The 23,727-nt window shown below is 54.1% G+C and overlaps 1 protein-coding gene across 1 annotated transcript; it reads left to right on the top strand.

The window, feature by feature from the left end:
• Positions 1–469: 469 nt before the first annotated feature.
• On the top strand, positions 470–23,727 carry LOC102460506 (carboxypeptidase A1-like). Its single transcript, XM_006120319.4, has 11 exons — positions 470–626; positions 8,626–8,707; positions 9,718–9,852; positions 10,732–10,830; positions 12,224–12,325; positions 14,811–14,912; positions 15,297–15,407; positions 16,542–16,632; positions 19,628–19,827; positions 20,405–20,489; positions 23,441–23,727. Exons 1-11 carry the CDS (start codon positions 562–564, stop codon positions 23,626–23,628), a joined length of 1,260 nt encoding a protein of 419 aa, XP_006120381.2. The 5' UTR covers positions 470–561; the 3' UTR covers positions 23,629–23,727.

Below are 23,727 nucleotides of genomic sequence, written 5' to 3'. Positions count from 1 at the left end.
CATGAGATCGTCAGTGCTTTTGCGGAAATTCAAGCGACCAGTGTAGACAGCTGGCAAGTTTTTCCGGAAAAGCAGATGACACCGCCCTAGGGTGGGGACAGATCATAGGTTCTTCCCCCTCCTTTATAACAGGAAACATACACCCATTACGCTGACTAACCCCTTCCACTCACAGGCCCCTCCACCTCTGCAAGTCCTCCCAGTCCCAAGATCGGAACCTCATGGGCCTCCGAGCTTCAAGAGCTGGGACTGCAAAGTGAGGGGGTAGAGGGCCCCTACCGTTCCTTGCTATCGTGCGGAGGCCCACCCCCGCAATGACGAACATCGCCCCTTTTCCAGGTGGCACGTTCCCTGGGCTCCAGGCAGGAACAGAAGGTGTCGGCGCTTTCCGGACAGGGCAGGGCACTGAGCCATGGGAAAGAGGCCGGCTGCGGAGGCAGGGCTCTGTTGACACATCCTGAGAGCTGAGCGGTCGCACGAGGTTACAGCTGGAACCTGCCCCAGGTCAGAGGAGTATTTAAAAAGCCTCCATTTCCCAGTAGGCATCCTGCGGAGCTGAAAATGAGGGGGCTGCTGGTGTTTGCTGCTCTCCTGGCCACTGCTGCCAGCAGGGAGACCTTTGTCGGGTAGGTAGATGGAAGTTTAACCCGCAGGGATCTTCCTCCTGGGAAAACGGGGACTTTTCAGCTTAAAAAAAGAGGAGACTAAGGGGGGCTAGGAGAGAGGTCTATAAAATCATGAGTGGTGTGGAAACAGTGAATAAGGAAAAGTTATTTACGTGTTTCCACAATAGAAGAACTAGGGGTCACCAAATGAAATGAATAGGCAGCAGGTTTAAAACAAACAAAAGGAAGCTTTTCTTTACTCAGCGCACTGTCAACCTGTGGAACTCCTTGCCAGAGGATGTGGAGAAGGCGAGGAGTTTAACAGGGTTCAAGAAAGAGCTAGATAGATTCATGGAGGTTCGGTCCATCAGTGGCTATTAGCCAGGATGGGAAGGAATAGTGTCCCTAGCCTCTGTTTGTCTGGAGGTGGGTGGCAGGGGTGGGAACACTTGAGGATTACCTGTTGTGATCACTCCCTCTGGGGCATCTGGCATTGGCCACTGTGGGCAGACAGGGTGGTGGGCTGGATGGACCTTTGGTCTGACCCAGTGTGGCCGTTCTGATGCTCTTATGTTCTCCTGGGATGGGTTGGACGTTCACATGAGGCTGAGAAGGGAGTTAAAGGGACAGTGTCAGGCTTGGGGGTGTCATACCCCAGCAGCTGGAAGGAGATTTGCTTCGGCTCACAGAGAATGTGCGGCTTGGGGCCCAGAAGCGCAAGACGGATCGGACGCTGGTACCTGCACGGTGCACGAGGAGCAGCGGTTCTCTAAGTGAGGGCCGAGGACCCCAGTGATCGGCAACTGTCTTGCAGCTGGGCTGCCGGCTCGGGACTTGGGCCCCTGGCTCCCCAGGCTGGCACTCCCGCCCACGGCTATCACCCCCTTCCCATGAGATTAGAGCACCAGTTCTGGCTCCCCGTTGGAGAGGGGAGCCCTGAGCCGTGCGGGCTGAATCCGGCTTGTGGTGGGGGTAGGGAAGGAAGGAGCGCTGCGTGTTGCCACTCCTCCTCCCCTGGCTTGGGGAACAGCAGTGCAGGAAACTGCTCACCTGGAGGCTTTCCCTGCTGCTCCCATTGGCCAGAATCCCAGCCAATAGGAGCAGCAGGGGACGGTGCCTGGGGGTGTGGAGCCAGGTAAGCAGCCCCCCATCCCCTTCATACCCAGACCCTGCACCCCCATCGCCCTCACACCCCCCCTTCCCACCAAGACCCCCCCAACGCCCACCCTGCTCCTGCATCCGGCCATCTGATCAGACGCCCCCCACCTCAGATCACTCCTACACCCAACCTCCCTCCCAGACCCCCCTCCCCACCCCGAGGCTGATCCTGCGCCCAACCACCCTCCCAGGTCTTGCATCCTCCGCCCCTCCTGCACCCATTTTGTCATCGTGGGTGGTTGGCTGGTGGTCCGTGGAAAGATTCACGTGGAGTGGGGTGGGCCACAGGCCAAAGAGTTTGAGAACCGCTGCTTTAGAGGGTGCTGCGAGGCAGAAGGGAAATCAGGAGCAAAGCCACGGTTTTTTGCTTAAAGAGGGAATCCAGTTTAACTTTGTCGGCAACTTTTATGAAACACCAACCCACAGCACCGCAGTGTACTTGGTCCTACCTCAGCGCGGAGGGTGTAGACCACATGATCCCTCCAGGGCCTTTCCTGCCCTACATTTCTGAGATTCTAGAAACTGCTGCATTAGCACTGCTGGGCGATACCACAGGTAGCTGCTTGCTTTCTTGGCTCAAGCACCACCGTGTGTGCCCAGATCCTGGGGCGACGGGCATCTTGTAAATGCCTGGGCCAGACCCTTGATCCATGAGTGAACTAGATTGTACCGAGGTGACTGGCACGTTCAGTAGCTCCTCATCTCAGGCAATGGCTGACGACATAAAACGAGACGAGGATTCTGTGCCAGGACAGGTTTGGAATGGAAGAGGCTATTCATGTAGCAATATAATAATCCTCCCTCGCATCAAAGGATTTTATAGGTGTATTGTCCCCACTTCACTAATGGGCCAACCAAACCACAGGGAATTGCTCCAGGTTAAATAGCAGGCCAGCTCCAGGACTAGAATCCAGCTCTCCTGAGCCCACTAGACCAGGGGTGGGCAATAATTTTTAATGTGGGGGCCACTCCGAGATTTTGGCAAATGGTCAAAGGCCACATTTCTACTGAGGAGGTTTGGGGTCTCGGACAGAGGTTGGGTGCAGAAGGGAGACTGGGTTAGGAGACTGGGTGCAGGAGGGGGTCTGGAGTCTGAGCGGGAGTTTGGGTAAAGGAGGGGGTTGTGTTCTGGGGCAGAGGCTTGGGGTGCAGAGTCCAGGAGGGAGTATGGGTGCAGGAGAGGATTCTGGCCTGAGGGAGGGGCTCTAGGAGGGAGTTGTGACCTAAAGAAAAGGGGTACAGAGAGTTTGGGTGGCGGCCTGGGGCAGATAGTTGGGGGAGGGGGGGAAGAGAGCAGGGCTGCCAGAGGCAGGCTCTGGCTGGGAGGTGCTTTCCTAGGCAGCTCCCAGCCAGCAGCCCTGCAGGAATCTGAAGGCTGCAGCCCCAAGCTGCTCCACATGGCTCTGCTCTGGGCAGGGTGAAGGGGGGGGCACGGAAGGAGGGAGGAGGCTTCATTGGCTGCCCCTGCCGCCAGCAAAATATCTCAGCTGCTATTGGTTGGAAACTGGCCAATGGGAGCTGAGAGATTTTGCTGAGGGGTGGGACTGAGCACAAAGCCTCCCTCCTCGCTCCCAGAATAGAGCAGCCACATTCAAAGCGGCTGCCGCTGTGCCCGTGAAACAGCCACAGGCCATATCCAGTGGCTTGGGGCCAGATCCGGCCTGCTGGCAGCCTCTTGCCCACCTCTGGCTTATAGGCTAGTGCCGTGGTCCCCAACGCGGTGAATGCGGGCACCATGGCGCCCGCCCGGCCATTTCTGTGCGCCCGCTGAGTGATCAGGGCCAGCCCCGCCCGTGGGTGCGCAGCACAGGGGCAGCGCCGGCTCTCGGGTGCGTGGCGCAGGGGCGGCTCCGCCCCCAGGTGCCCGGCACATGAGTGGCCCTGCCCCCGGGCGCCTGGCAGCCCCAAAAGGTTGGGGACCAGTGGGCTAGTGACTTTCCTGAAGGGTCTTACACACAATGCTCTGCTGACTGAGTGGCAGTTTTCACAGGAGAATATATAAAAACAAACACCAAGGAAATCCCACATTTTAAAGTTGAGATCTCTGAGGTATCTTAGGCCCACTGCAGGCAGGAAAGGGGGAAAAACAGGCCCAGGAGTTCTGGACAGCTTTTCCTCTTGGGAAAAGAAAGTAGGCAGGTCAAGTCTTCTAGTCCTTAATCAAGTACAGTGTATATTGCCCTCAGCACCTGCACTCAGACATGGGTTCAATAGCTATCCGCTTTGTACTTAAATATTAGAGCCATCTTCCCCAGAGCCTCACATCTTACATGTTTTCAGGCATGTGCGGCGCACTGCTGAGCACCCAGTAGGTAGGTGGCCAGTGAATAAAAACAAATCAGGACAATTACCGTCGACCTTAGGGCCTCGGGGGGATATGATTTCTGTGCTTTGTTCTGGAATTAGCCTGAAAATCATTGCAACGTGCTGCTTGCGTTCTCGTTCCTTCCTTTTCTGGCGCACAGAATGAGAAGTGAGCAAACCCAATGGTGCCCAGTTAAACCCACCACAGGCATCGCTCTGCTATCTTGCCAGGGGCAGAACCTGCCACCCTTCGGGGGTTACGTGATCGCCTCTCATCTGAGTCGCTCACTTTCTTCCTTCATCCTTCCTCACCAGCTCCCCAGGGTCAAAGAGGTTTGTAGGCCCCAAGGGGTCCAGCGAGGCATTTAGTGGTTTACAAAGCACCAAACCTTCCAGGTGCTTTTGAAAATCCCGCTAAGGCCTAAGAACCTTCGAAAATCTGCCCTTATTCTCTGTGCTCAGTGCAAGGGGAAAGAGGTCAGACATTGTGAGGCGCTCAAACGCTGAGGTGATGGGGCCACATAAGTCCCTCAGGTAGGGTAGGTTCCTCTCGATACCATGGCTATCCCTTCCCTCGGTTTTGGCCCCTTCTTTTCACAAGCTCCCCTCAAATCTCCCTCTTTTCTGAGGGCAGACGTGGGGCCAAGGCCGCCTTTTCTTTTCAACATTCCCCGTTGCCGAGGGATTCCTGTTTTACAGGCTCCTCTACCTGCTTCCAGACCTTCCTTCAGTCACCAGCCCCTTCTTATCTTAATTAAACGGCCTCTGCCTGACTCCCTGCCCCAGGGACAGACGTGGGCCCAGAGCTTAGTCTGGGAACTTAGGCCGTGTCCACACTCAGGGGTTCTTTCGAAAAAAGTACCCTTTTTTCGAAAGAACTCCCCCTGCATCCAGACTCAAGCCGCGTTCTTTCGAAATTATTTCGAAAGAACGCGGCTTTTCTTTCGATGGCGGTAAACCTCGTTTCACGAGGAAGAACGCCTTCCTTCGAAAGTTCCTCTTTCGAAGGAAGGCGTTCTTCAATGTAAAGAGGCCGTCTTCGAAAGAGAGCATCCAGACTCGCTGGGTGCTCTCTTTCGAAAAAGCGGATTTCCTCTATCAAAAGATCCGCCTGCAGTCTAGACGCGATCTTTCGAAAGAGGCTCTTTCGAAAGATGCTTTCGAAAGAGCCTCTTTCGAAAGAAGCCTGCAGTCTAGACACAGCCTTAGTCACGCTCAGGTCACCACCTTCTGTAGGGGTGGGGTGGGGTGAGAGGAGGAGCCCCTCTTTTTTGCCCCCCAATAACCCCCTCTCTTCTGAAAGGACTATCTGCAGCAAGGCAACATGCCCTGTGCTACATCAGGGGCTACCTCTTAAGGCTGCCAACTTTTCGGCCCGGACGTTCAGACGGACGCCATTTGTGGCAATGGTGTTCAGTGCTTACAGGCGGGACAGTTGGCAGCTATCCCCCCTTACTCAGGCTAATGTCCATGCTGTTATTTGCCCCAGCCTGCCTCTGGGCCCCTTACTCAGCAAAGCTCTAGGGTTGCCAGGTGTCCGGTTTTGAACCGGGCAGTCCGGTATTTGAGCTTCCTGTCCGGGAAACAAATGGAGAAAATACCGGAGAGAGAAATGGCGGGTATTTTCTAATGAAGTAAGTTTTATTATTATCATGAATATCAATGTGCTACTACACAGTAGAGAGGATGGGGGTGGGGCAGGCTGGGGCGGGATGGAATCCCCGGGGCCGGATTCGCCCGTGCGCCCCGCCAGGATCGTGTGCGGGACGGGCAGCACCCCGGGATCTGCGTGCGCCCGGGCCAGCCCTGCTCCTCGCTGGCCAGTTCCCTCCCTCTTCCCCCCCCTCCCAGCCAGCCCCACTCCCCCTAAACCCCTCCCGGCCAGCCCTGCTTCCCGCCAGCCGGTTCCTTCCCTCTTCCCCCCCCTCCCGGCCAGCCCCACTCCCCCTAAACCCCTCCCGGCCAGCCCTGCTTCCCGCCAGCCAGTTCCCTTCCTCTTCCCCCCCTTCCGGCCAGCCCCACTCCCCCTAAACCCCTCCCGGCCAGCACTGCTCCCCGCCGGCCGGTTCCCTCCCTCTTCCCCCCCCCTCCCAGCCAGCCCCACTCCCTCTAACCTCCTCCCGGCCAGCACTGCTTCCCGCCAGCTGGTTCCTTCCCTCTTCCCCCCCCCCCCCCCGGCCAGCCCCACTCCCCCTAAACCCCTTCCGGCCAGCCCTGCTTCCCGCCAGCCGGTTCCTTCCCTCTCCCCCCCCCCCCGGCCAGCCCCACTCCCCCTAAACCCCTCCCGGCCAGCCCTGCTCCCCGCCGGCCGGTTCCCTCCCTCTTCCCCCCCCCTCCCAGCCAGCCCCACTCCCTCTAACCTCCTCCCGGCCAGCACTGCTTCCCGCCAGCTGGTTCCTTCCCTCTTCCCCCCCCCCCCCCCGGCCAGCCCCACTCCCCCTAAACCCCTTCCGGCCAGCCCTGCTTCCCGCCAGCCGGTTCCTTCCCTCTCCCCCCCCCCCCCCCCGGCCAGCCCCACTCCCCCTAAACCCCTCCCGGCCAGCCCTGCTTCCCGCCAGCCGGTTCCCTCCCTCTTCCCCCCCCTCCCGGCCAGCCCCACTCCCCCTAAACCCCTCCCGGCCAGCCCTGCTTCCCGCCAGCCGGTTCCTTCCCTCAATCTCCACTGGCCAGCCCCGCTTCCCTCTCGGCCACTCCTCCCTCCGCACCTGAGATCAAGTGTGTCCGGTGTTTTTTTGAAATCATCTGGTAACCCTACAAAGCTCCCAGAGGGCAGCGTAAACGCTGCATCCTTCCCTGTAACGGCCCTTGGGCTGTCGCCCAGGTGGCTGGGCCAAGCGCGGAGTTCAGAAGGGGTCTCTGGTCTCCCCCCGGCACATGACCCCCATTCAGTGGGTTTCACATGGCTGGCTGCAGGGCCGTGATTAGGGAGGTCCTGGAGCCCCCGTTTCCCCCCGCCCCAGTCCTGCTCCACCCTTTCCCCAAACCCCGCCCCTGTTCCACTCCTGCTCCGCCCACTCACCCCCTACAGGGATTACTGGGGGGCCCTAGCACGGAGCAGCAGCAGGGGTCACCTCCCTCCACCTCCCACACTCACAACGGTGGTGGCTCCTTGGGGACCCCCCAAAGCACAAGGCCCGGGGTGCCCTCCCTAAACTGCCCTATGGACGGCATGGCTCTGACCGGCGTCAGGTGTGGGTGGTTATCCTGGGGGGTGAGCGATGGGACACAGGGACAGAGGACCGGCCCGGCCGCATCTGGCCCATGCTGCATCCAACCCAGAATCCCATCCCTGCTGGGGCAGATGCTGCAGAGGTTTCACCCGGGACTCTAAAGCTGGGTCTCCACGGCCCACGGCAGCAGAGCTGACAGATTCGGGCTTGCGGGGCTCGCACGCCGGCGCCACCGATAGCTGGGCAGAGGCGGCGTCTTGGCCCAGGGCCCGGGCTCCGGCGCCGAGGAAGAGGGAGGGTTCCGAGCTCGAGCGCCAAGCCCAGTCAGAGTGGGGTGACCTGGGCTGGGCAGCTCACCCTGCCTAGCGTCTCTTGTCGTTAATTATAACGCTGGGTGTCCCTGGTCGCCCTTGGAGTGTGGGTTGTGAAACGACTTGGCTTGTGAAACTATGCCTGTGTAAAGTCCCAGTGGAGGTTAGTGCACTAGTGTTGGATGGTGGTCAATGTTCCCTCTAATTTTTTCCATCCATGTGGAGAATAAATTTTGTTATGTGCGCTGAGGCATATGTGGATGTGCACCACCTTTTAGAAACACATGCTGCCAGCTGTGCTAATCACCTGGGTGGCATTTGACTCTCTCCCGGGTGGCTACCCAAGTGCTCAGCTTACAGTGATTACCGGTGGCGATGATGGATTAAGAGCAGTGTTCCCTATAAACTGAGCGTTTGGGCGTCCACCCAGGAGAGATTCAAATGCCACCCAGATGATTAGCAGAGCACCCACAGCTGGCAGCATGTGTGTCTATGGGTGGTGCACATCCACACATACCTCAGTGCACATAACAAAATGTATTCCACACATGTCTGTAAAAATAACTAACTAACTAACTAAATAGACATTGGGTAAGAGCCCACAGTAGATGATCTGGTCCCGCCTGGCCTTCAGCTCTGTAACTCTCTTGCCTGTGGGTTCCAACAGGGTCTTACTGTTAGAGCTTCGATAGCTTGACTGATCCAAGCACACCCATGGCATTCAATGAATGACTAATGTCATTGCACGGCCTGTAGGATAGGGTGTGGGGCTGAGAATCAAGCTACCTGGGTGCTAGTCCTGGCTTGGCCATTGAGTTCTTGGCTGACTCTGGGCAAGTCCTCTACTGTCCAGTGCCCCCCTCTGTAAAACGGGAGTAACGGCACTTACCTGGTACAGAGCTTTGAGAGCTGAGGGGGGGAAGCGAGACCCGAGAGCTGAATCCTAACGGTGTCCATAGTCTAACCTCCCAGGCCCGTGGGCATGTGGACCCCCTCGGCGTTCTATTGCTGGGTGCAGCCTCATCTCCATCAGCCTCTTCCCCGCGCCTCCCCCAACCATGCCTCTTGTCTGCACAGGAACCAGGTGCTCCGGATCGTCGCAGCCGATGAAGCTGACGTGGAGAAGGTGAAGGAGCTGGAGGAGCTGCAGGACCTGCAGGTAACCTGAAGGCGCACATGACCCTCAGCCCCGCCCCGTCTAGTGAGACCCCTTACAGAGAGACCAGCGAGTCTGCTCTACGGCCTTAGCTGAGAGCCAGCTGGCTTTCGGCTCATTCAGGAGAGGCTCATGCACTAAGCTCCAGAGGTCCCCGATTCGATTCCACCTCAGGCTCCGCCCCCGCCTGCCTCTTCCTGACGCTGCTCCGCCCTCGCTCCACCCCTTTCGCAGGCCCCGCCCCTGCTCTGCCCTGTCCTGCCTCTTCCCATTGAGTTCCTTCCCTGAGGTACCCTCCCCTCAGCAACGTGATGGGGGTTACCATGGCGACCAGAGGCAGAGCACCCCCGCCACGGCCCCACCTTGCTCTGCTCCGTTCCCCAAAGCCCGTGTCGCTTGGGGCAGTGGAGTGGGCCGGGGCCAAGTGGCTCCGCTTCCCACCACCGCGGTGAAGTGGGGTGACCCGGCCGGGCGATCGCGGAGCAGAGCAGGCTCCTGGGACACTCCACTCCCTGCAGCTCCTGCCACTGCTCCTGCAACTCCTGCTGCCTGCCCCAGGCCCTCCCAGATAATCCCCTAGGCCGCCCTGGGCCCATCTGGTTCACCTCAATACGGGGGGGACCATTTCATCCATAGGATGGTTGGGGCAGCCGCCATGAGGCTCCCCCCCCAAAGCGCAGGGCCAGAGCAGCCTCCCTAAACCATCCTGTGGATGGGACGGCTCTGCCCCCACTGAGAAATAATGTTTGCCAGTCACCTCTAAATCACCGGCAGAGTCTATGAAGCTTGCGTGGCCCTTGTGATAGCTCTGTCACTTCCCCCACCTTTCCAGAGCCAAACTCTCCCTCGAGTCCTTCGCTGAGCCAGGACTTCAGCCTTCGCCCCTTCTTGAATTACACTGCGGAAACAGGGCCTGATTCCCCGCCACTAAACCCCCCCACAGTGCACCGAAACCCGCCCCCACGTGGCGGATGGATATTTCCAACACTGCTGACGGTTTTTTCTTTTGCCAGCTGGATTTCTGGCAGGAACCTGGGAGCCCGGAGGTTCCTATAGATGTACGAGTTCCCTTCGCCAGCCTTCAAGCCGTCAAAGCCTTCCTGGAGTTCAACAGAATTCGCTATTCCATCCTCATAGATGACGTGCAAGTGAGTGTCTGGGGGCGCAGAATCTAGAGATTCTGCAGAGACGGGTGGAGTCGAGAAACCAGAAATCGAGAAACTCACTGTGGTCCTGGGAGGTCTCTGTATAACTGATGGGCCAAAGTCTCCTCCAGGTTAAACCAACGTGCCTCCTTTATGTTTGAAGACACAAAGCCAGGTTCACATGCTAGATTCATGCTGCCAGTTCCATAGAAGCAGGGCTGGTCCTAACCAACTGGTGACCCCGGCCAACTGCCCGGTTCGCCTGTAGGGTTGCCAGATGGTTTAAAAAAAAATACCAGACAAAAATTTGTCAAGCCAAAAAAAAAAAAAAAAGGGTCAGGGAGTAACCAGGGAAACCTGGGGGGAGGATTCGGGAGGTCGGGATGAAATGCGGTCGTGGCCTGCCCCTAAGACCGGCTCTCTCAGCGGCCCTGGGCAACCGCCTGGCTTGCCCACCCGCCTGGCTCTGCATAGAAGGCAATAAATAGTATTGTATGTCGGGGGGAGGGAGGGAGTGTAACTGAGAGTGAGTTTCAGCCCATTATTCGTAAGTCCTGGTGGTGAAATTAAAAAAAAATAAAGCGACAAAAAAAACCCAATTTCCCAATTTCAGCTCATCCACTGAAACACTGCTCACAGGACACATGCGACAGACCCCAAGTGCAAAGAATCAGAGTGAATAGAAACTGAGAAAGATTTGGCCTAGTAATTATCTCTCATCGTCAAAGCTCAGCCATTACCAGGGGGAAACACGTGCCAGGAAATGAAAGCCGTTCTCCTGGGTATAATTAATGTTCTTTCTTCTCCAAAGCCTGCCTCCCCTCCGTGATGCCTTTGCATGACTAGCCCTTCCTAACAGACTCTTCTCGCTGCCTCTTCCAGATGCTGGTGGACGAGGAAGCGACACAGATGATACGTCACCATTTCATGCCCCAGACTTTGGAGACATTTAACTACGCCTCTTACCACACCCTGGAGGAGGTAACAGCCAGTGCCCACCCACTGGCACATGACCCACGGAGCAGTCTGAGAGCCACATTCATGGAAGGCCAGTTAGGAGAAAATTAGATAGGCTTTCACGATTGAATAGGCCATTGTACATGCTCTCTCCACTGTGGGCTGCCATACAAAGCTAAGTCCGTGAGTGGGCATGCACTTTGCATTGTGGGGAAGATGCATTTTGGAACTGGTCTCGGCTGTGTAGCAGTGCTGGGACGTGGTGGAAGATGGTTTTACAGGCTCCCTCCTGGCCTCTTAATTTTTCACCCACAATTCATTGCAATGTCTGTGCAAAAAGAAAAAAAGGATAGGGATTCCCTAATTCAGAGGTGGGTAGGAAGCTGCCAGCAGGCCGGATGCAGCCTGCCAAACCACTGGATCTGACCTGCGGTGGCCTCACCAGAACCCTAAACAGAGAACAGCTCACACTTTGAAAAGCCAGCTGCTCTCAGTTCCGGACAGCTGGGGAGGGAGGCAGGAGACTTCTCATGCTATTCTGCCCCCCCCCCCCCCCCCCCCCCGGCAAAAACTCTTAGCTCCCATTGGCCAATCTCTCAGCTTCCAGCCAATAGGATCTGAGAATGTTTACTCCCCCTCCCTTTCTCCCCCTCCCTCTCATGCCCGGAGTGGAGCTATGAGGAACAGGGAGAAGCCTGCAGCAGACAGTCTGCCTCAGGTTTCTGCTGGTAAGCGCCTCCCAGCTAGAGCCTGCCTCTGGCACCCCAGCCCCTCCGTTCCCCAGCCCTCTGCCCCCTCCTGCACCCAAACCCCCTCCCAGATCTGGCACCCCAATCACCTGCTGTAGATCGCAATCCCCTCCTACCCTAGGTCTCTACCCAAAACCCTGCATCCCAGTCCCCTGCCCTAGGTCACAGCTTCCTGCTTCATCCACTCTGCCTCCTGCACTCCAATCCTTTACCCCAAGCTCCCTTCTGCACCCAACCTCCATCCCAGACCCCGCACCTCCTCCATTCATATCATGGAAGATTGCGGCCCTACACCACTTTCCAAAATCTTGGAGTCCCCCTTCCCCTCCCGCCCTACCCATATCACGAGATTTGCTGGAAAACACTAACGTTGGCTACACAACAACAGCTGTAAAGCAAACGAAAGTCCCTCTTGAAAGATTTCAGCAAGCCGCTTAGTTGCAAAGGTCTCCTCTTGGGCAGCCGTGCACAAATGGCAAACGTTTGTGTTTAAAGTTTGGTGAAGGGAAGATCAGGATTGGGTCATTTCTACGCCACGGCCTGGATCGGAAAGCACTGGAATCCAGCTAGAAAACAGTCACCGGGTTTCTCTGACGCAAAGGGAGTGTGGGGACCACACAGGTAACCTGCAGGTTAGACCTAACTCCAGCATCCTCTTTCTACGCCAGATCTACGAATTCATGGACTTACTGGTTGAGGCCAACCCAAACCTGGTCAGCAAAATTCAGATCGGCAACACTTATGAGGGCCGCCCGATCTACGTCCTGAAGGTAAAGACAAAGAGGGTAGAAAGGGACCTGGCTCCATCTCACACTGGTTTCTCGTTGCTGTACCTTCCCCGGTCTCAATGGGGTAATTCCTAATGTTCTTTAGGGGGAGATGCAAACCGTCCCATTCCGCTGCAAACACACAAGGGCAAACTCTACTTTCTGTTGCACCAGGGTAAATCGGCAGTAACGTCGCTGCACACGGTGGAGTTATCCTGGTGGAAACGTGGCATCATCTTTAGGATACCCTAGATGGGACCCTCCTGACCCATACATAGAACATGCAGCTGCGTAGGGTGCCTGAAAATTTGGGGCACGACAGGGTCTTAATGTCTGCCTCTTTCTCTTCCTGTTCTGTGGCTCTGCTTCCTCCGGAGAGGATCTAGTGAACGCAAAAGGGGAAAAGCCAGCCAAAGGAAGTCGCAGCACAACCAACCTGTGAAAGAGCCAATCGAATAGGAACGAAACCTTTTCACAGACGTGCCAACCCCAGGTCTAGCCTGTCAGTTTCTGAATTTCCTGTGTTAGTCCACAGGGCCTGCGTTTACATTTTTCTCTAAAACTATTTCATGAGTGCGTTGTTGAAGATTATAAACTCACATCTCTAAAAAGTCATCCTTCCCCCCGCTGCCATCGGGCACGGGGGCACCAGTTTAGTAGCACGGTCTAGAACCCCATAAGTCCTAAGGACAGCCCTGTCGGCTAGAGGAGCATTTACTTCCTAAATACCACCATGGACATGCAGCAAAGCATAGTTCCCCCTGCCGGCTACCCTTTCCTGGAGAGTATTTTAATGGCTTTCAGCGCCCTTTCTGGCTTCTGGTGGATAGTGTGACCCAAGATGGACTTTTCTATTATTGCCTATGGCAGACCTCCAGGAGAACGCAGGGAACGGTATTTCATAGAATCATAGAACACTAGGACTGAAAGGGACCTCGGGAGGTCATCGAGTCCAGCCCCCTGCCCTCATGGCAGGACCAAATACTGTCTAGACCATCCCTGATAGACATTTATCTAACCTGCTCTTAAATATCTCCAGAGATGGGGATTCCACAACCTCCCTGGGCAATTTATTCCAGTGTTTGACCACCCTGACAGTTAGGAACTTTTTCCTAATGTCCAACCTAAACCTCCCTTGCTGCAGTTTAAGCCCATTGCTTCTTGTCCTATCCTCAGAGGCCAAGATGAACAAGTTTTCTCCCTCCTCCTTATGACACCCTTTTAGATACCTGAAAATGACTATCATGTCCCCCCCCCCAGTCTTTTCTTTTCTAAACTAAACAAACCCAATTCTTTCAGCCTTCCCTCATAGGTCATGTTCTCTAGACCTTTCATCATTCTCGTTGCTCTTCTCTGGACCCGCTCCAATTTCTCCACATCTTTCTTGAAATGTGGTGCCCAGAACTGGACACAATACTCCAACTGAGGCCTAACCAGCTCACAGTAGAGTGTGACTCAGAAGGTGACTTTGTTTGTGACTTAGCAGGTGATTCCCAAGAGCTGCCTAAAACATGCGACTTTTTCCTGAAAGAAAAAAAAAAGTAGACAAAAATGACCTTGGAAATGTTTGAGTTTTTGTTTAAAAAAAAAACCCTCAAAATTCTGGACAAAACGAGATGCTTTTTGTGACATTTTACTTTTTTTTATCAGACAACCCATTTTCTGTCAACAAGCTGTTTTGATGTGTGACTCAGCTCTTCCCTTTGAGGCGGTGCTAAGTCAGTGTCCCGGCATGATTGTAGAGGATGCTGTGTGGCTGGAGGTGCCGTCTGTTGGCTGAGCTGCACAGCTGTGGTCCTGACCCTGTGCGGTCATTAAATACACCCACAGAATGTTTTGCAGCAATGATCAGCCGTGTTCCCTGTAAGCAGTGCGCTTGGGCGGCCACCCAGCAGAGCCAGCTGCCACCCAGGTGATTAGCAGAGAGCCCGTAGAATTCACAGCCAGCATCATGGTGGTGCACATCTGCACATGCTTCGGTGCACATAAAATATTATTCTGCACATGGATAAAACAAATTAGAGGGACCACTGATAGTCAGTAATCTTGATGCTGTGGCTAGATTCCAAACTGGGTAATTAGTACATTTTACTGACTTAAATTCCCCAAAATTGTTTGCTTCCTTTCACAAACTACAGTTTAGTGGTGTGGCTCTATTCCACCCCAGAAGCAGCTGCATTTCAGGGACGAGTGAAGAAATATACAATACAGTGTATGCATCCAGTGCCGTAAGGTCTGGTCATTATAGAAGGTGGCTCTAATGGGAATACAAGGGGGGATTCCAAATTATTATGGCATAAATGATCTTTCAGTTCCTAAGTGTGATGTCACTTAAAAAGTGGGGAGACTGAGAAATTCAGAGACCTGTGGTGTGACGTGGACTCCCTAAGGGATCAAGTGTGCAGCATGCGGCTGCAGTGTGCACAAGGAGGGGTGAGCCGCCCTGCAAAAAAAAATCAGCTGGCTGCCTCTCTGCTTTTCCCTGCAGTTCAGCACCGGAGGAACCAAGCGCCCGGCTATTTGGCTCGACACCGGCATTCACTCCCGGGAATGGATCACCCAAGCCAGCGGAGTCTTGTTTGCAAAGAAGGTCCGGGCAGCGGTTTCAGCTGAGGACGGCACAATTCAGGAGGAGGGGTGAAGAGATGCCTGGGGGGGGGGTCCCTTTCCTGGGGTGTGCTTGGCCTAGGGGCAGCATCCAACACCCCTGACAGAGACAGGCATCCCAGCTAGGAGCCGGGGAGAGTGGCGGGCCTGGCGGAGGCCAGAAAGGCTGGAATAAGCTCCCGCTCTTTTGAAACAGGCCCCCAAATTTGAGGGTTTGGGGCCAACAGGCCAGGGGCTCAGCCGGTGTAAAGTGACAGCTGATTTACATGGGCGGAGGATCGGGCCCCGTGAGCGTAACGAAGCACGGGGCTAGCATGACCAGTGAGCCTGGGTCTGGGGACATCTTTGATTTACTCCCCTGCTTCAGATTCTGGATGGTTACGGCCAAGACCCGTCTCTCACCTCCATCCTGGACAAGCTGGACATCTTCCTGGAGATCGTGACCAACCCCGATGGCTTTGCTTTCACCCACACCAAGGTGTGTCTCTTGATCATGGTCAGAGCTTCGGCTCTGGGCTTCCAGGCGTGGGTGGGTGGGGAGGGGAAGGAGGGGTCCCTGCAGCTGGGGGTGCTGCATAGGGGGTCGTAGTGCTTTACTGCATCAGTGCTGTGTGTAACGCCGACGGGTGGAACCGAACCGGGGACCCCTGGAGCTTAGCGCATGAGCCTCTATAGTGGGGGGGAGGGTAAACTTTGGTAAGTGGTCAGGGGTCACTCTTTCCTATGGAGGAGTTGCGGGGGTCTGGGATGGAGGCTGGGTGTGAAAGGGAGCTCGGGGTAGAGGATTTGGGTGCTCGGGAGGGTGCAGGGTCTGAGAGGGTTAGGGAGAAGGAGCAGGTTGGCAGTGTATGAAGTTTCCCCCTCCCCCATCCCGGCACAGAGAGGCAGATGGAACAGCCAGCCACTCTAAGCCCTGGGGCTGCTCCTTGCCTGTGGGGCCAGCGGGGTGGGCCACAGGCCGGATTAGAAGGCTTGGAGGGCCGGATCCGGCCCCCGGGCCATATCTTGTCCAGCCCTGCTCTATAGCTTGAGCTAAAAGCCAGCTGGCTCTCAGCAAAGGCCGCAGAGCAGACTCACTATTGTCACAGCAAGCGGTCTCGGTGCATCGCCCCCAGCAGGTGTGGGGGTTACAGGAGGAACAACGATGGATTAGACGGCCGGGTAGATCTTTTTGGGGACTCTTCTGTGATTCACTTTCCCAGGGCTAATGCTGTATCTGCCAGATGTGCTGGGTCAGGCGATTACCTGTTTGCCAGGAGCCTCTGGAGTTGGCGATAACAAAGCAAGTTCCCTGGGAGCAGGTCTGGGGGACCGGACCTACCCGGATTGCAGACACTTGCTTCTCCATAGCATTATTGTTTAGCATCTCTATTACCGTGGAGACACCAACCCAGGCCAGGCTATCAGTGTGTGAGGTTCCACACAGACCCATTGCGAGAGCTGGTGCTTGCACCAAAAGGTTTGCCAAGAGTGGGAGGGGGGAAATATTTGCCCGAGGTGATCCAGCAAATCAGCATCAGAGCCCCGAAGAGAATCCAGGAGTGCCGAGTCCCTGCCTAGCGCCCTCTTCTCAGGGTGACCCCCTGACAAACGATTCTCCTCTCTGTCCCAGAACCGCATGTGGCGTAAGACCAGGTCCGTCCGCGCCGGCTCGTCCTGCATCGGCGTGGACCCCAACAGGAACTGGGATGCGGGTTTCGGAGGTAGGGTTGTCCTTTACTCTCCCTTTGTGGGCGTTTCCCTGGACTCTGTCCCTGGGCTGAAGGGCTCAGGGGAAGAGTGAGCCAAGGGCTTGGCAGGACGACCCACAGCTAGTGATGGGACCAGCTGGGCTTTCTCCTGGACTGGGCCCTGCAGCAAAAAAAGCATCTTCTATTGTTTGGAGTGACTCCAGCTCCCGCCCACAGAGGTGTATCCACTCTCCTCCTCTGCAAGGGAGAGATTGGGCTTTAGCGATCTAGGGCAGTGAGGGGCAGCCCACGGCCCGTCTTCGTAATCTGTCTGTGACCATCCACGGGCACCACCCCTCACAGCTCCGAGTGGCCGTGGGTCACTGCTCCAGGCCTAGGGGAGCTGTGGGGCTGGTGTCTGCAGGCGAGGGAACAGCAGGGACGTGCTGACCGCCACTTCCGGCAGCTCCTGTTGGTTGGGAACAGCAAACCGTGGCTACTGGGAGCAGCAGGGGGGCGGGGCCTGGATGTATATTTAACTAAAGGGCTTAACTGGTAAAATGTTAGATGTGTTACATTACATTACTACAATATTAAACCTAAAATACAAATATAAAAAGATATAAAACCCTTACGCCCACATATCCCCCTTTGGGCCCCTCAAGAACATCTCTTGAGTGGGTCGTATCTGCTATAATTGTTTTATGGGAAGCAATTTGAGCATGTGGTTGCTATTTAACCAACATTCTTTTCGTCCAGCAACACATAAATAACATTTCAATTAGGCAAATGCAGGATAATACCAATACAATTCTCCATGGGTGAAGCATAATCGACAATATACCTTTAGACGTGGGAGACCTGTAAAAATAACACACCAATGATAAGCACTAAGTTCTTTTTCAGCACCAGAGATTTTTAATCATATCCCCATTTGCATGTGTTATTTGGAGAACTCGCTTCCCCACATCCTTTGGAGTGTCTTGTAAAAACGGCGTGCCTTTTGCCTCTAGAAGTAAATGATCCGCTAATTCCCACCAATCCAAACCGAGGGAAACGGAGAAGTTAAGCAAGGGGGCAATTACGATGCTCTGAGCTTTTTCTAGCTTAGAAAGGTAATAAGCGTGATTCTTAGGCTACGTCTACACTGGCAGCTTCTTGTGCAAGAACTGTTTCACGGAAGAGTTCTTGTGCAAAAAGTCTTCCACAAGAGCGCGTCTACACTGGCAGGTGCTCATGCACGAACAGGCAGGTGCCAATGTGGAGTTGGTACAAACTGGCCATGGGCAAAATGGCCCATCAACAATCTATGGAGGCAGATTTATGGCAAGTCAGTTCACTACCGAAATTGGCCATGGGATCTTTCTGGTTATCCCGCATTATGGGTCAGTGGGCCAGAAAAAAAAAAAAGAATTATTGGACACACAACAGTGTACAGAGTGGGCCCCTCGCAGATGGGTGTGCCTCTCCCTGCCTGCCACCACAGAACCATGCAGCAGAGATACATCTCTGGACACGTGTGTCTGGGACGAACTAGAAAATGTAACCCGTGTGGTATATAATGGACAATGTGTATGTGTTATATCCTGGGAAATAATATTTTGGGAGGATGACAGCATTAGCCAGCCACCAGTAGATGAGTGTAGATGCAATGCAAGCATCTTATACACCTACATCTACACTGGTGGCTTCTTGCATAAGAACAGCTGTTCTTGCGCAAAAACTTGCCGGGTGTCTACACTGCCCACACGTTCTTTCGCAAGTAAATTTACAGTACAGCTTTGGGAAACAGGGCTTCTTCCGGAAGAGTTATTCCTCTCCCCACGAGGAATGTGATAAAGCACTCCATTTATTTCTAATTACCTCTAAATCTACAGCATTCATAATCCCTGTTCCAACACCAACCTCTCCTAATATGGTGTCTGCTAACTCTCGCTTGGTTCGACCATAGGGGCTTTGGTGTGTTTTTATCCACGCTCTCAAAAACAGGAAGGGAGTAGGGCAAACATTTTGGCTCCACTCTCGACATTTTCTACTGGGTCCAAGCCAAATGAAATTTAATTTCTACTAACAAAGATTTTAGAAGGATCTTTAAATGCTTCCACCATTTATGGACATAGGACTAACAGCATCTGCACAGAAAATACAATCATATTCTCGGGGTTTTAAATATACCCTGGCATAATAATAATAATAATTTAAAAAGTTGTTATACGGGAATGAGACCCAATTGGTGTGCCCCACTCTCATGGCAATGATGTATTCAGGTACATAACGGCTACGTCTAGACTGGCATGATTTTCCGGTAATGCTTTTAATGGAAAAGTTTTCCATTAAAAGCATTTTCGGAACAGAGCATCTAGATTGGCACGGACGCTTTTCTGCAAAAGCACTTTTTGTGGAAAAGCGTCCGTGCCAATCTAGACGCGCTTTTCCGCAAAAAAGCCCCGATCGCCATTTTAGCGATCGGGGCTTTTTTGCGGAAAACAAATCTCAGCTGAACGGAAGCAGCATAGTATTTCCGCAAGAAGCACTGATTTCTTACAGTAGGAAGTCAGTGCTTTTGCGGAAATTCAAGCAGCCAGTGTAGACAGCTGGCAAGTTTTTCCAGAAAAGCGGCTGATTTTCCGGAAAAACTGGCCAGTCTAGACACAACCTGTTTACCAGCCCATCCTGGGGTTACAGCAGAACCTGAGAGGAACTTGCCTGGGATATTCCTGGAGTCCTTTAGCTCACCTCTAAGCAGGAGGGGGGAGTTCAGGCTACACGGCCTATTTGGTCCTTGGCCTTTGATTTGCCACAGGGGATGGAGTGTGGGGCGAGGGGGGAGAGGAACCAGTGACAATGGTGATGTGAAAACCTGGCCATGAGGCACTGAGATGAGGCCCCCAAATTTGTTCCATCTGGGCCACCAAAAAGCCAGTCGACGGGAAGAGCGTGCGATTTTTCCTGGCTAGCGGCGGAAAACGCCCCACCCTGCTCCGAGCCACCCTATTTCTGAAGCCAAAATCCCCTCTTCCCTCATCAGGGGCCGGATCCAGCAGCAACCCCTGTTCTGAGACTTACCGCGGCCCCTTCGCCCACTCGGAGAGCGAGGTGAAAGCCATCGTGGACTTTGTGAAGAGCCATGGGAATATCAAAGCCTTCATCTCGATCCACAGCTACACCCAGCTCCTCTTGTATCCCTATGGTTACACCAGGACGCAGGCTGCCGACCACCAGGAACTGGTAGGGTCTCCCTCACACCCCCAGGGCCCTATAAGCGCAGGGTGAAGGGCTGCTGGGGGTATAAAGTTTCAAAACGCGGTGCCACAATGACAGACCCTCACAGGCCTGGCCTCAACGCCCAGATGCTCCGTGGCAGGTCCCGCCTCTGCCTGTCCCTTTTCTCTGTTAGAGGCCTTCCTGGGAAACAAAAAGCATTTGAAAGGCCTTTAAAACGGGGCAGCTGCAGCAGGTGGGGCAGGAGGCGTCTGGCGGCTACAGCCCCTGAAACATCATCCAAACCGGCACTAGGCCCGGATCCTACGCCGAGGCCCACAAACAGCTGGGAACTGGCCCATGGGAGTATGGAGCCAGTGCTCAGGTGGGGGGCTGCTCAGAGCCTGCCCCCCAACCTAGGAGCCAGGCCTGCGGCTGGCCACTCTCGGGATACGGTGTGGTTCGCAGTGCCGGGCCAGGAAGGAAGCTGCCTTAGCCCCCTCCTCCCTCCAAGTCATGGGTCACCCTACAGCAAGTTACCCCAGGGCCTGACAATTAGTTTGAAAACCCCTGGTCTAACTCATTTTTCCACCCCTTTCTCTAGGATCAGATCGCTAAAGCAGCAGTCACTGCCCTCTCCTCCCTGTATGGCACGTCGTACCGCTACGGCAGCATCATCACAGCCATCTGTAAGTTCCTGGGGCTGCCGTGGCTCCTTTACCCATCGGGGCCGAGCGCTTAGGCACTGCACCATACAGTACCGCCACCCCTAGAGCCGTCCCCTGGCAGGCAGTCCTCACAGTCCAGTAGCTAGGGACACTGCCAGTCATGGCAAGCCACTGGGCTCGCAAGCTGCTGTGAAGTCCAAGGACAGCACCCCCTTTGGATATCTGAGCAGGGCTTTAGAATGAGTGAATTCAGCCTGGTTGTTGCACTGAGCCCAGTGCATTCTGGGTCAGGCTTTGCGGGGTTCATTCTCTGCTGTGTGAATACGCTAATGCAGTGTCGGGCTGATGGAGGCCTCTACAACTTGAGCTGAAAGGCAGCTGGCTGTACAGCAGACTCATTCTTCTCTCTGGCTACGTCTACACAGCTTCCCTCTTCCGCAAAAGCCTATGCAAATGAAGCGTAGATTAGCATATTGCCACGCTTCATTTGCATAATTCATTAGGAGCTGGTTTTGAGCACGAGGTTTTTGCGCAAAAAGGTGCCGTCTACACAGCGCCTTTTTGCGCAAAACCCCCCCCTCTTGCGCAAGAGCCGTTCTTCCTCATTTTTTCAGGAAGAACGGCTCTTGCGCAAGAGGGGGTTTTGCACAAAAACGGCTCCTAATTAATTATACAAATGAAGCATGGTAATATGTTAATCTGTGCTTCATTTGCACAGGCTTTTGTGGAAGAGGGAAGCTGTGTAGTCGGAGCCTCTGTGGCCACGTCTACACTATGTGGAAGATGGATGCTGCCGTAGTCAGTCTGCTGGGGTTTGATTTAGCGGTGTAGTTATTCAGTCGGGATTTCCTGCCGAGGTGTCCTCACAGGTCTCTGACTCTGTCGATGATGATAACCAGAAGGCTGCTTGTGTGTGTGCTCGGTGATGTGGGCCATGTCGACTTGGGCACTCGGTCTCCACAGCAGACCCCAAGAGGGCCCCCAAAGACCATAAACCAGATAAGAATCGAAAGCGCCTGGCCAGGTTTATTGTAGAGCGAAGTACAATACTAACTGTCAGTAGACTACTGAACCACGACGCACATGTACTTGCCAGAATGGAATGACTCAATCAGTGGGAAATTTCCACTGCCCCCTAGGTCATTCAAAGGCTGTCCCCTCCAAGATCCCACTTTATATACAGGAACAACAAGTCACACCTCACTGCTGACGTATTAGGTTGCCACCCTCTGACGCAGTCCGGTTACGACCCGCTGACGCTTAGATACCACCCATCCCCCTGAACCACGTGGTTTGATTAGATCATCTCTATCCATCATGCTGTCATTTTAGACCCTTTCCTGAACTGGAGTCTGTATCTGTGAGAAGTGTGTACCGAGGTCTTTAATGAGCGAGGGATATCGTGCTTTCCACTTACGCAGTACCAATTATTGTTTTGCACCTCGACCTATTACCAATTAGTGTTTTGCGCTCTCAGCCCTGTGTGCGCCAAGTTCCATGAGCTGGGGCCTGCCTCTTGCTCACAGCTTAGCTTTGCTTTATGGTAGCCATGTTTTGTCTGTTGTTAGCTAGGCCTCAGACCAGGCCTGTGCTGCAGGGGCTTATAGTTTAGGCCTTCATCTTACTACAAGCGGGTCTAGTGAAAACCCGCTAAATCGAACTCAAAGGGCTCTCCCATCGGCGCTGATACTCCTGCTCTGCACGAGAAGCAAGGGAAGCCGATGGGAGCATTTGCTCCTGTCGACCACCCGCTGTATGGATGGTGCGAAAACACAATGTAAGACATGCTGACTCCAGCGACGTAATTAAGTCTTTTCCCCTATAGCGTAGACCTGGCCTCTAAGTGCACTATGCCCAGTAGGTGTGTAGGTTACACCGTCACTCAGCCAGTCACCGTGCTGTGATATAGCAGCCCCACACAACCAACAGCTAGTCTCCTGAGGGCACAGTAATGGACACTTCAAAGCCAGGGAACCTGATCTTCATAAGGCACCTAGCCAATGGTGCAGCATGTGCGAGAACGCCCGTTTGGCCACTGGAGTATGTTCGAAAAAGCCCTATAAGCTTCATAGATGAACGCCATCTAGTCTGACCTCCTGCATAAATAGGCCACTGCTAGCTCCTTTTGGCTACCTCTTTGCTAGGTGGAAGATCGACGGTGCTGCGGTCAATTTTCCGGGGTTCGATTGAGTGGGTCTAGTGAAGACCCACTAAATCAAACTCAGAGGGTGCCCCCATCAGCACCAGTACTCCTGCTCCTCATGAGGAGTAAGGGAAGCCGACAGGACTGTTTGCTCCCGTTGACTTTGTTCTGTGTGGACAGCACGGAAAAGCGATTTAAGACATGTCCACTCCAGCTACGTAATTAACGTAGCTGGAATTGCGCATCTTAATTCAACCTTCCACTGGAGATTAGACCTTAGTGATTTCTCCATCGAGCCTGTGGCTGGTGGTCGAGTGAGAATGCAGCTTTTAAAAAATGGACACATCCAATCTCTCCATCGTTCCAGTCTCTAAATCAAAACTGCCATCACCCTAGGTAAGCGTGAAGTCTGATTGCTCCATTTTACAGACCACATGCTAGCTGGGAGATGGGCTAGAGAAACCTACGGGCTATGTCTGTGACATGAGTGACTTTCCCCATTCTTTCGAGCCTCTGTGGTTTGAGTGTTGTGCCTGTACCACAAGGCTCAGAGTGAAAACATCCTGCTGTTCACAAAGCCTGCAGTGCTCATATCTAAGGACCAGAAGCAAAATGTGGTTGGAGGAGTGTGATGTAGGCCCCTCACTCTTGTTGTATTCATTTGGCATAAGAAACTAAGTGCCAAACACTCGCCCTTGTTGTATGGACCCACACAACAATTTGCTGGTTGTATTTTTCAGCAGTGACAGTTAAGTGACCTTATGACTTGCCCCTCCCCTCCGCACTAATGCGGACACAGAACTAGCTTTCTTTTGTTTTCTGATTGTAGATCAAGCCAGTGGTGGAACCATTGACTGGACTTATAACCAGGGCATTAAATACTCTTTCACTTTTGAGCTGCGGGACACAGGGCGTTATGGGTTCTTACTCCCAGCCAACCAGATCATCCCGACTGCCGAGGAGACGTGGCTGGCACTGATGACCATCATGGAGTACACACGAGACCACCCCTATTAAAACAGAAATGATTATGAGCTCGGGTTCCTTCTCTGGAGGAGTCCAGGGAGGAATTCAACTCACCAAAACTTCTTCAATAAAACAAGTGAATGAAGCGTC

This window comes from Pelodiscus sinensis, chromosome 1 (genome assembly GCF_049634645.1).
Source record: "Pelodiscus sinensis isolate JC-2024 chromosome 1, ASM4963464v1, whole genome shotgun sequence".
Classification (NCBI taxonomy): domain Eukaryota; kingdom Metazoa; phylum Chordata; order Testudines; family Trionychidae; genus Pelodiscus; species Pelodiscus sinensis.
Note: the sequence above shows the minus strand (reverse complement) of the source record. Positions and strands in the feature narration are given on the sequence as shown.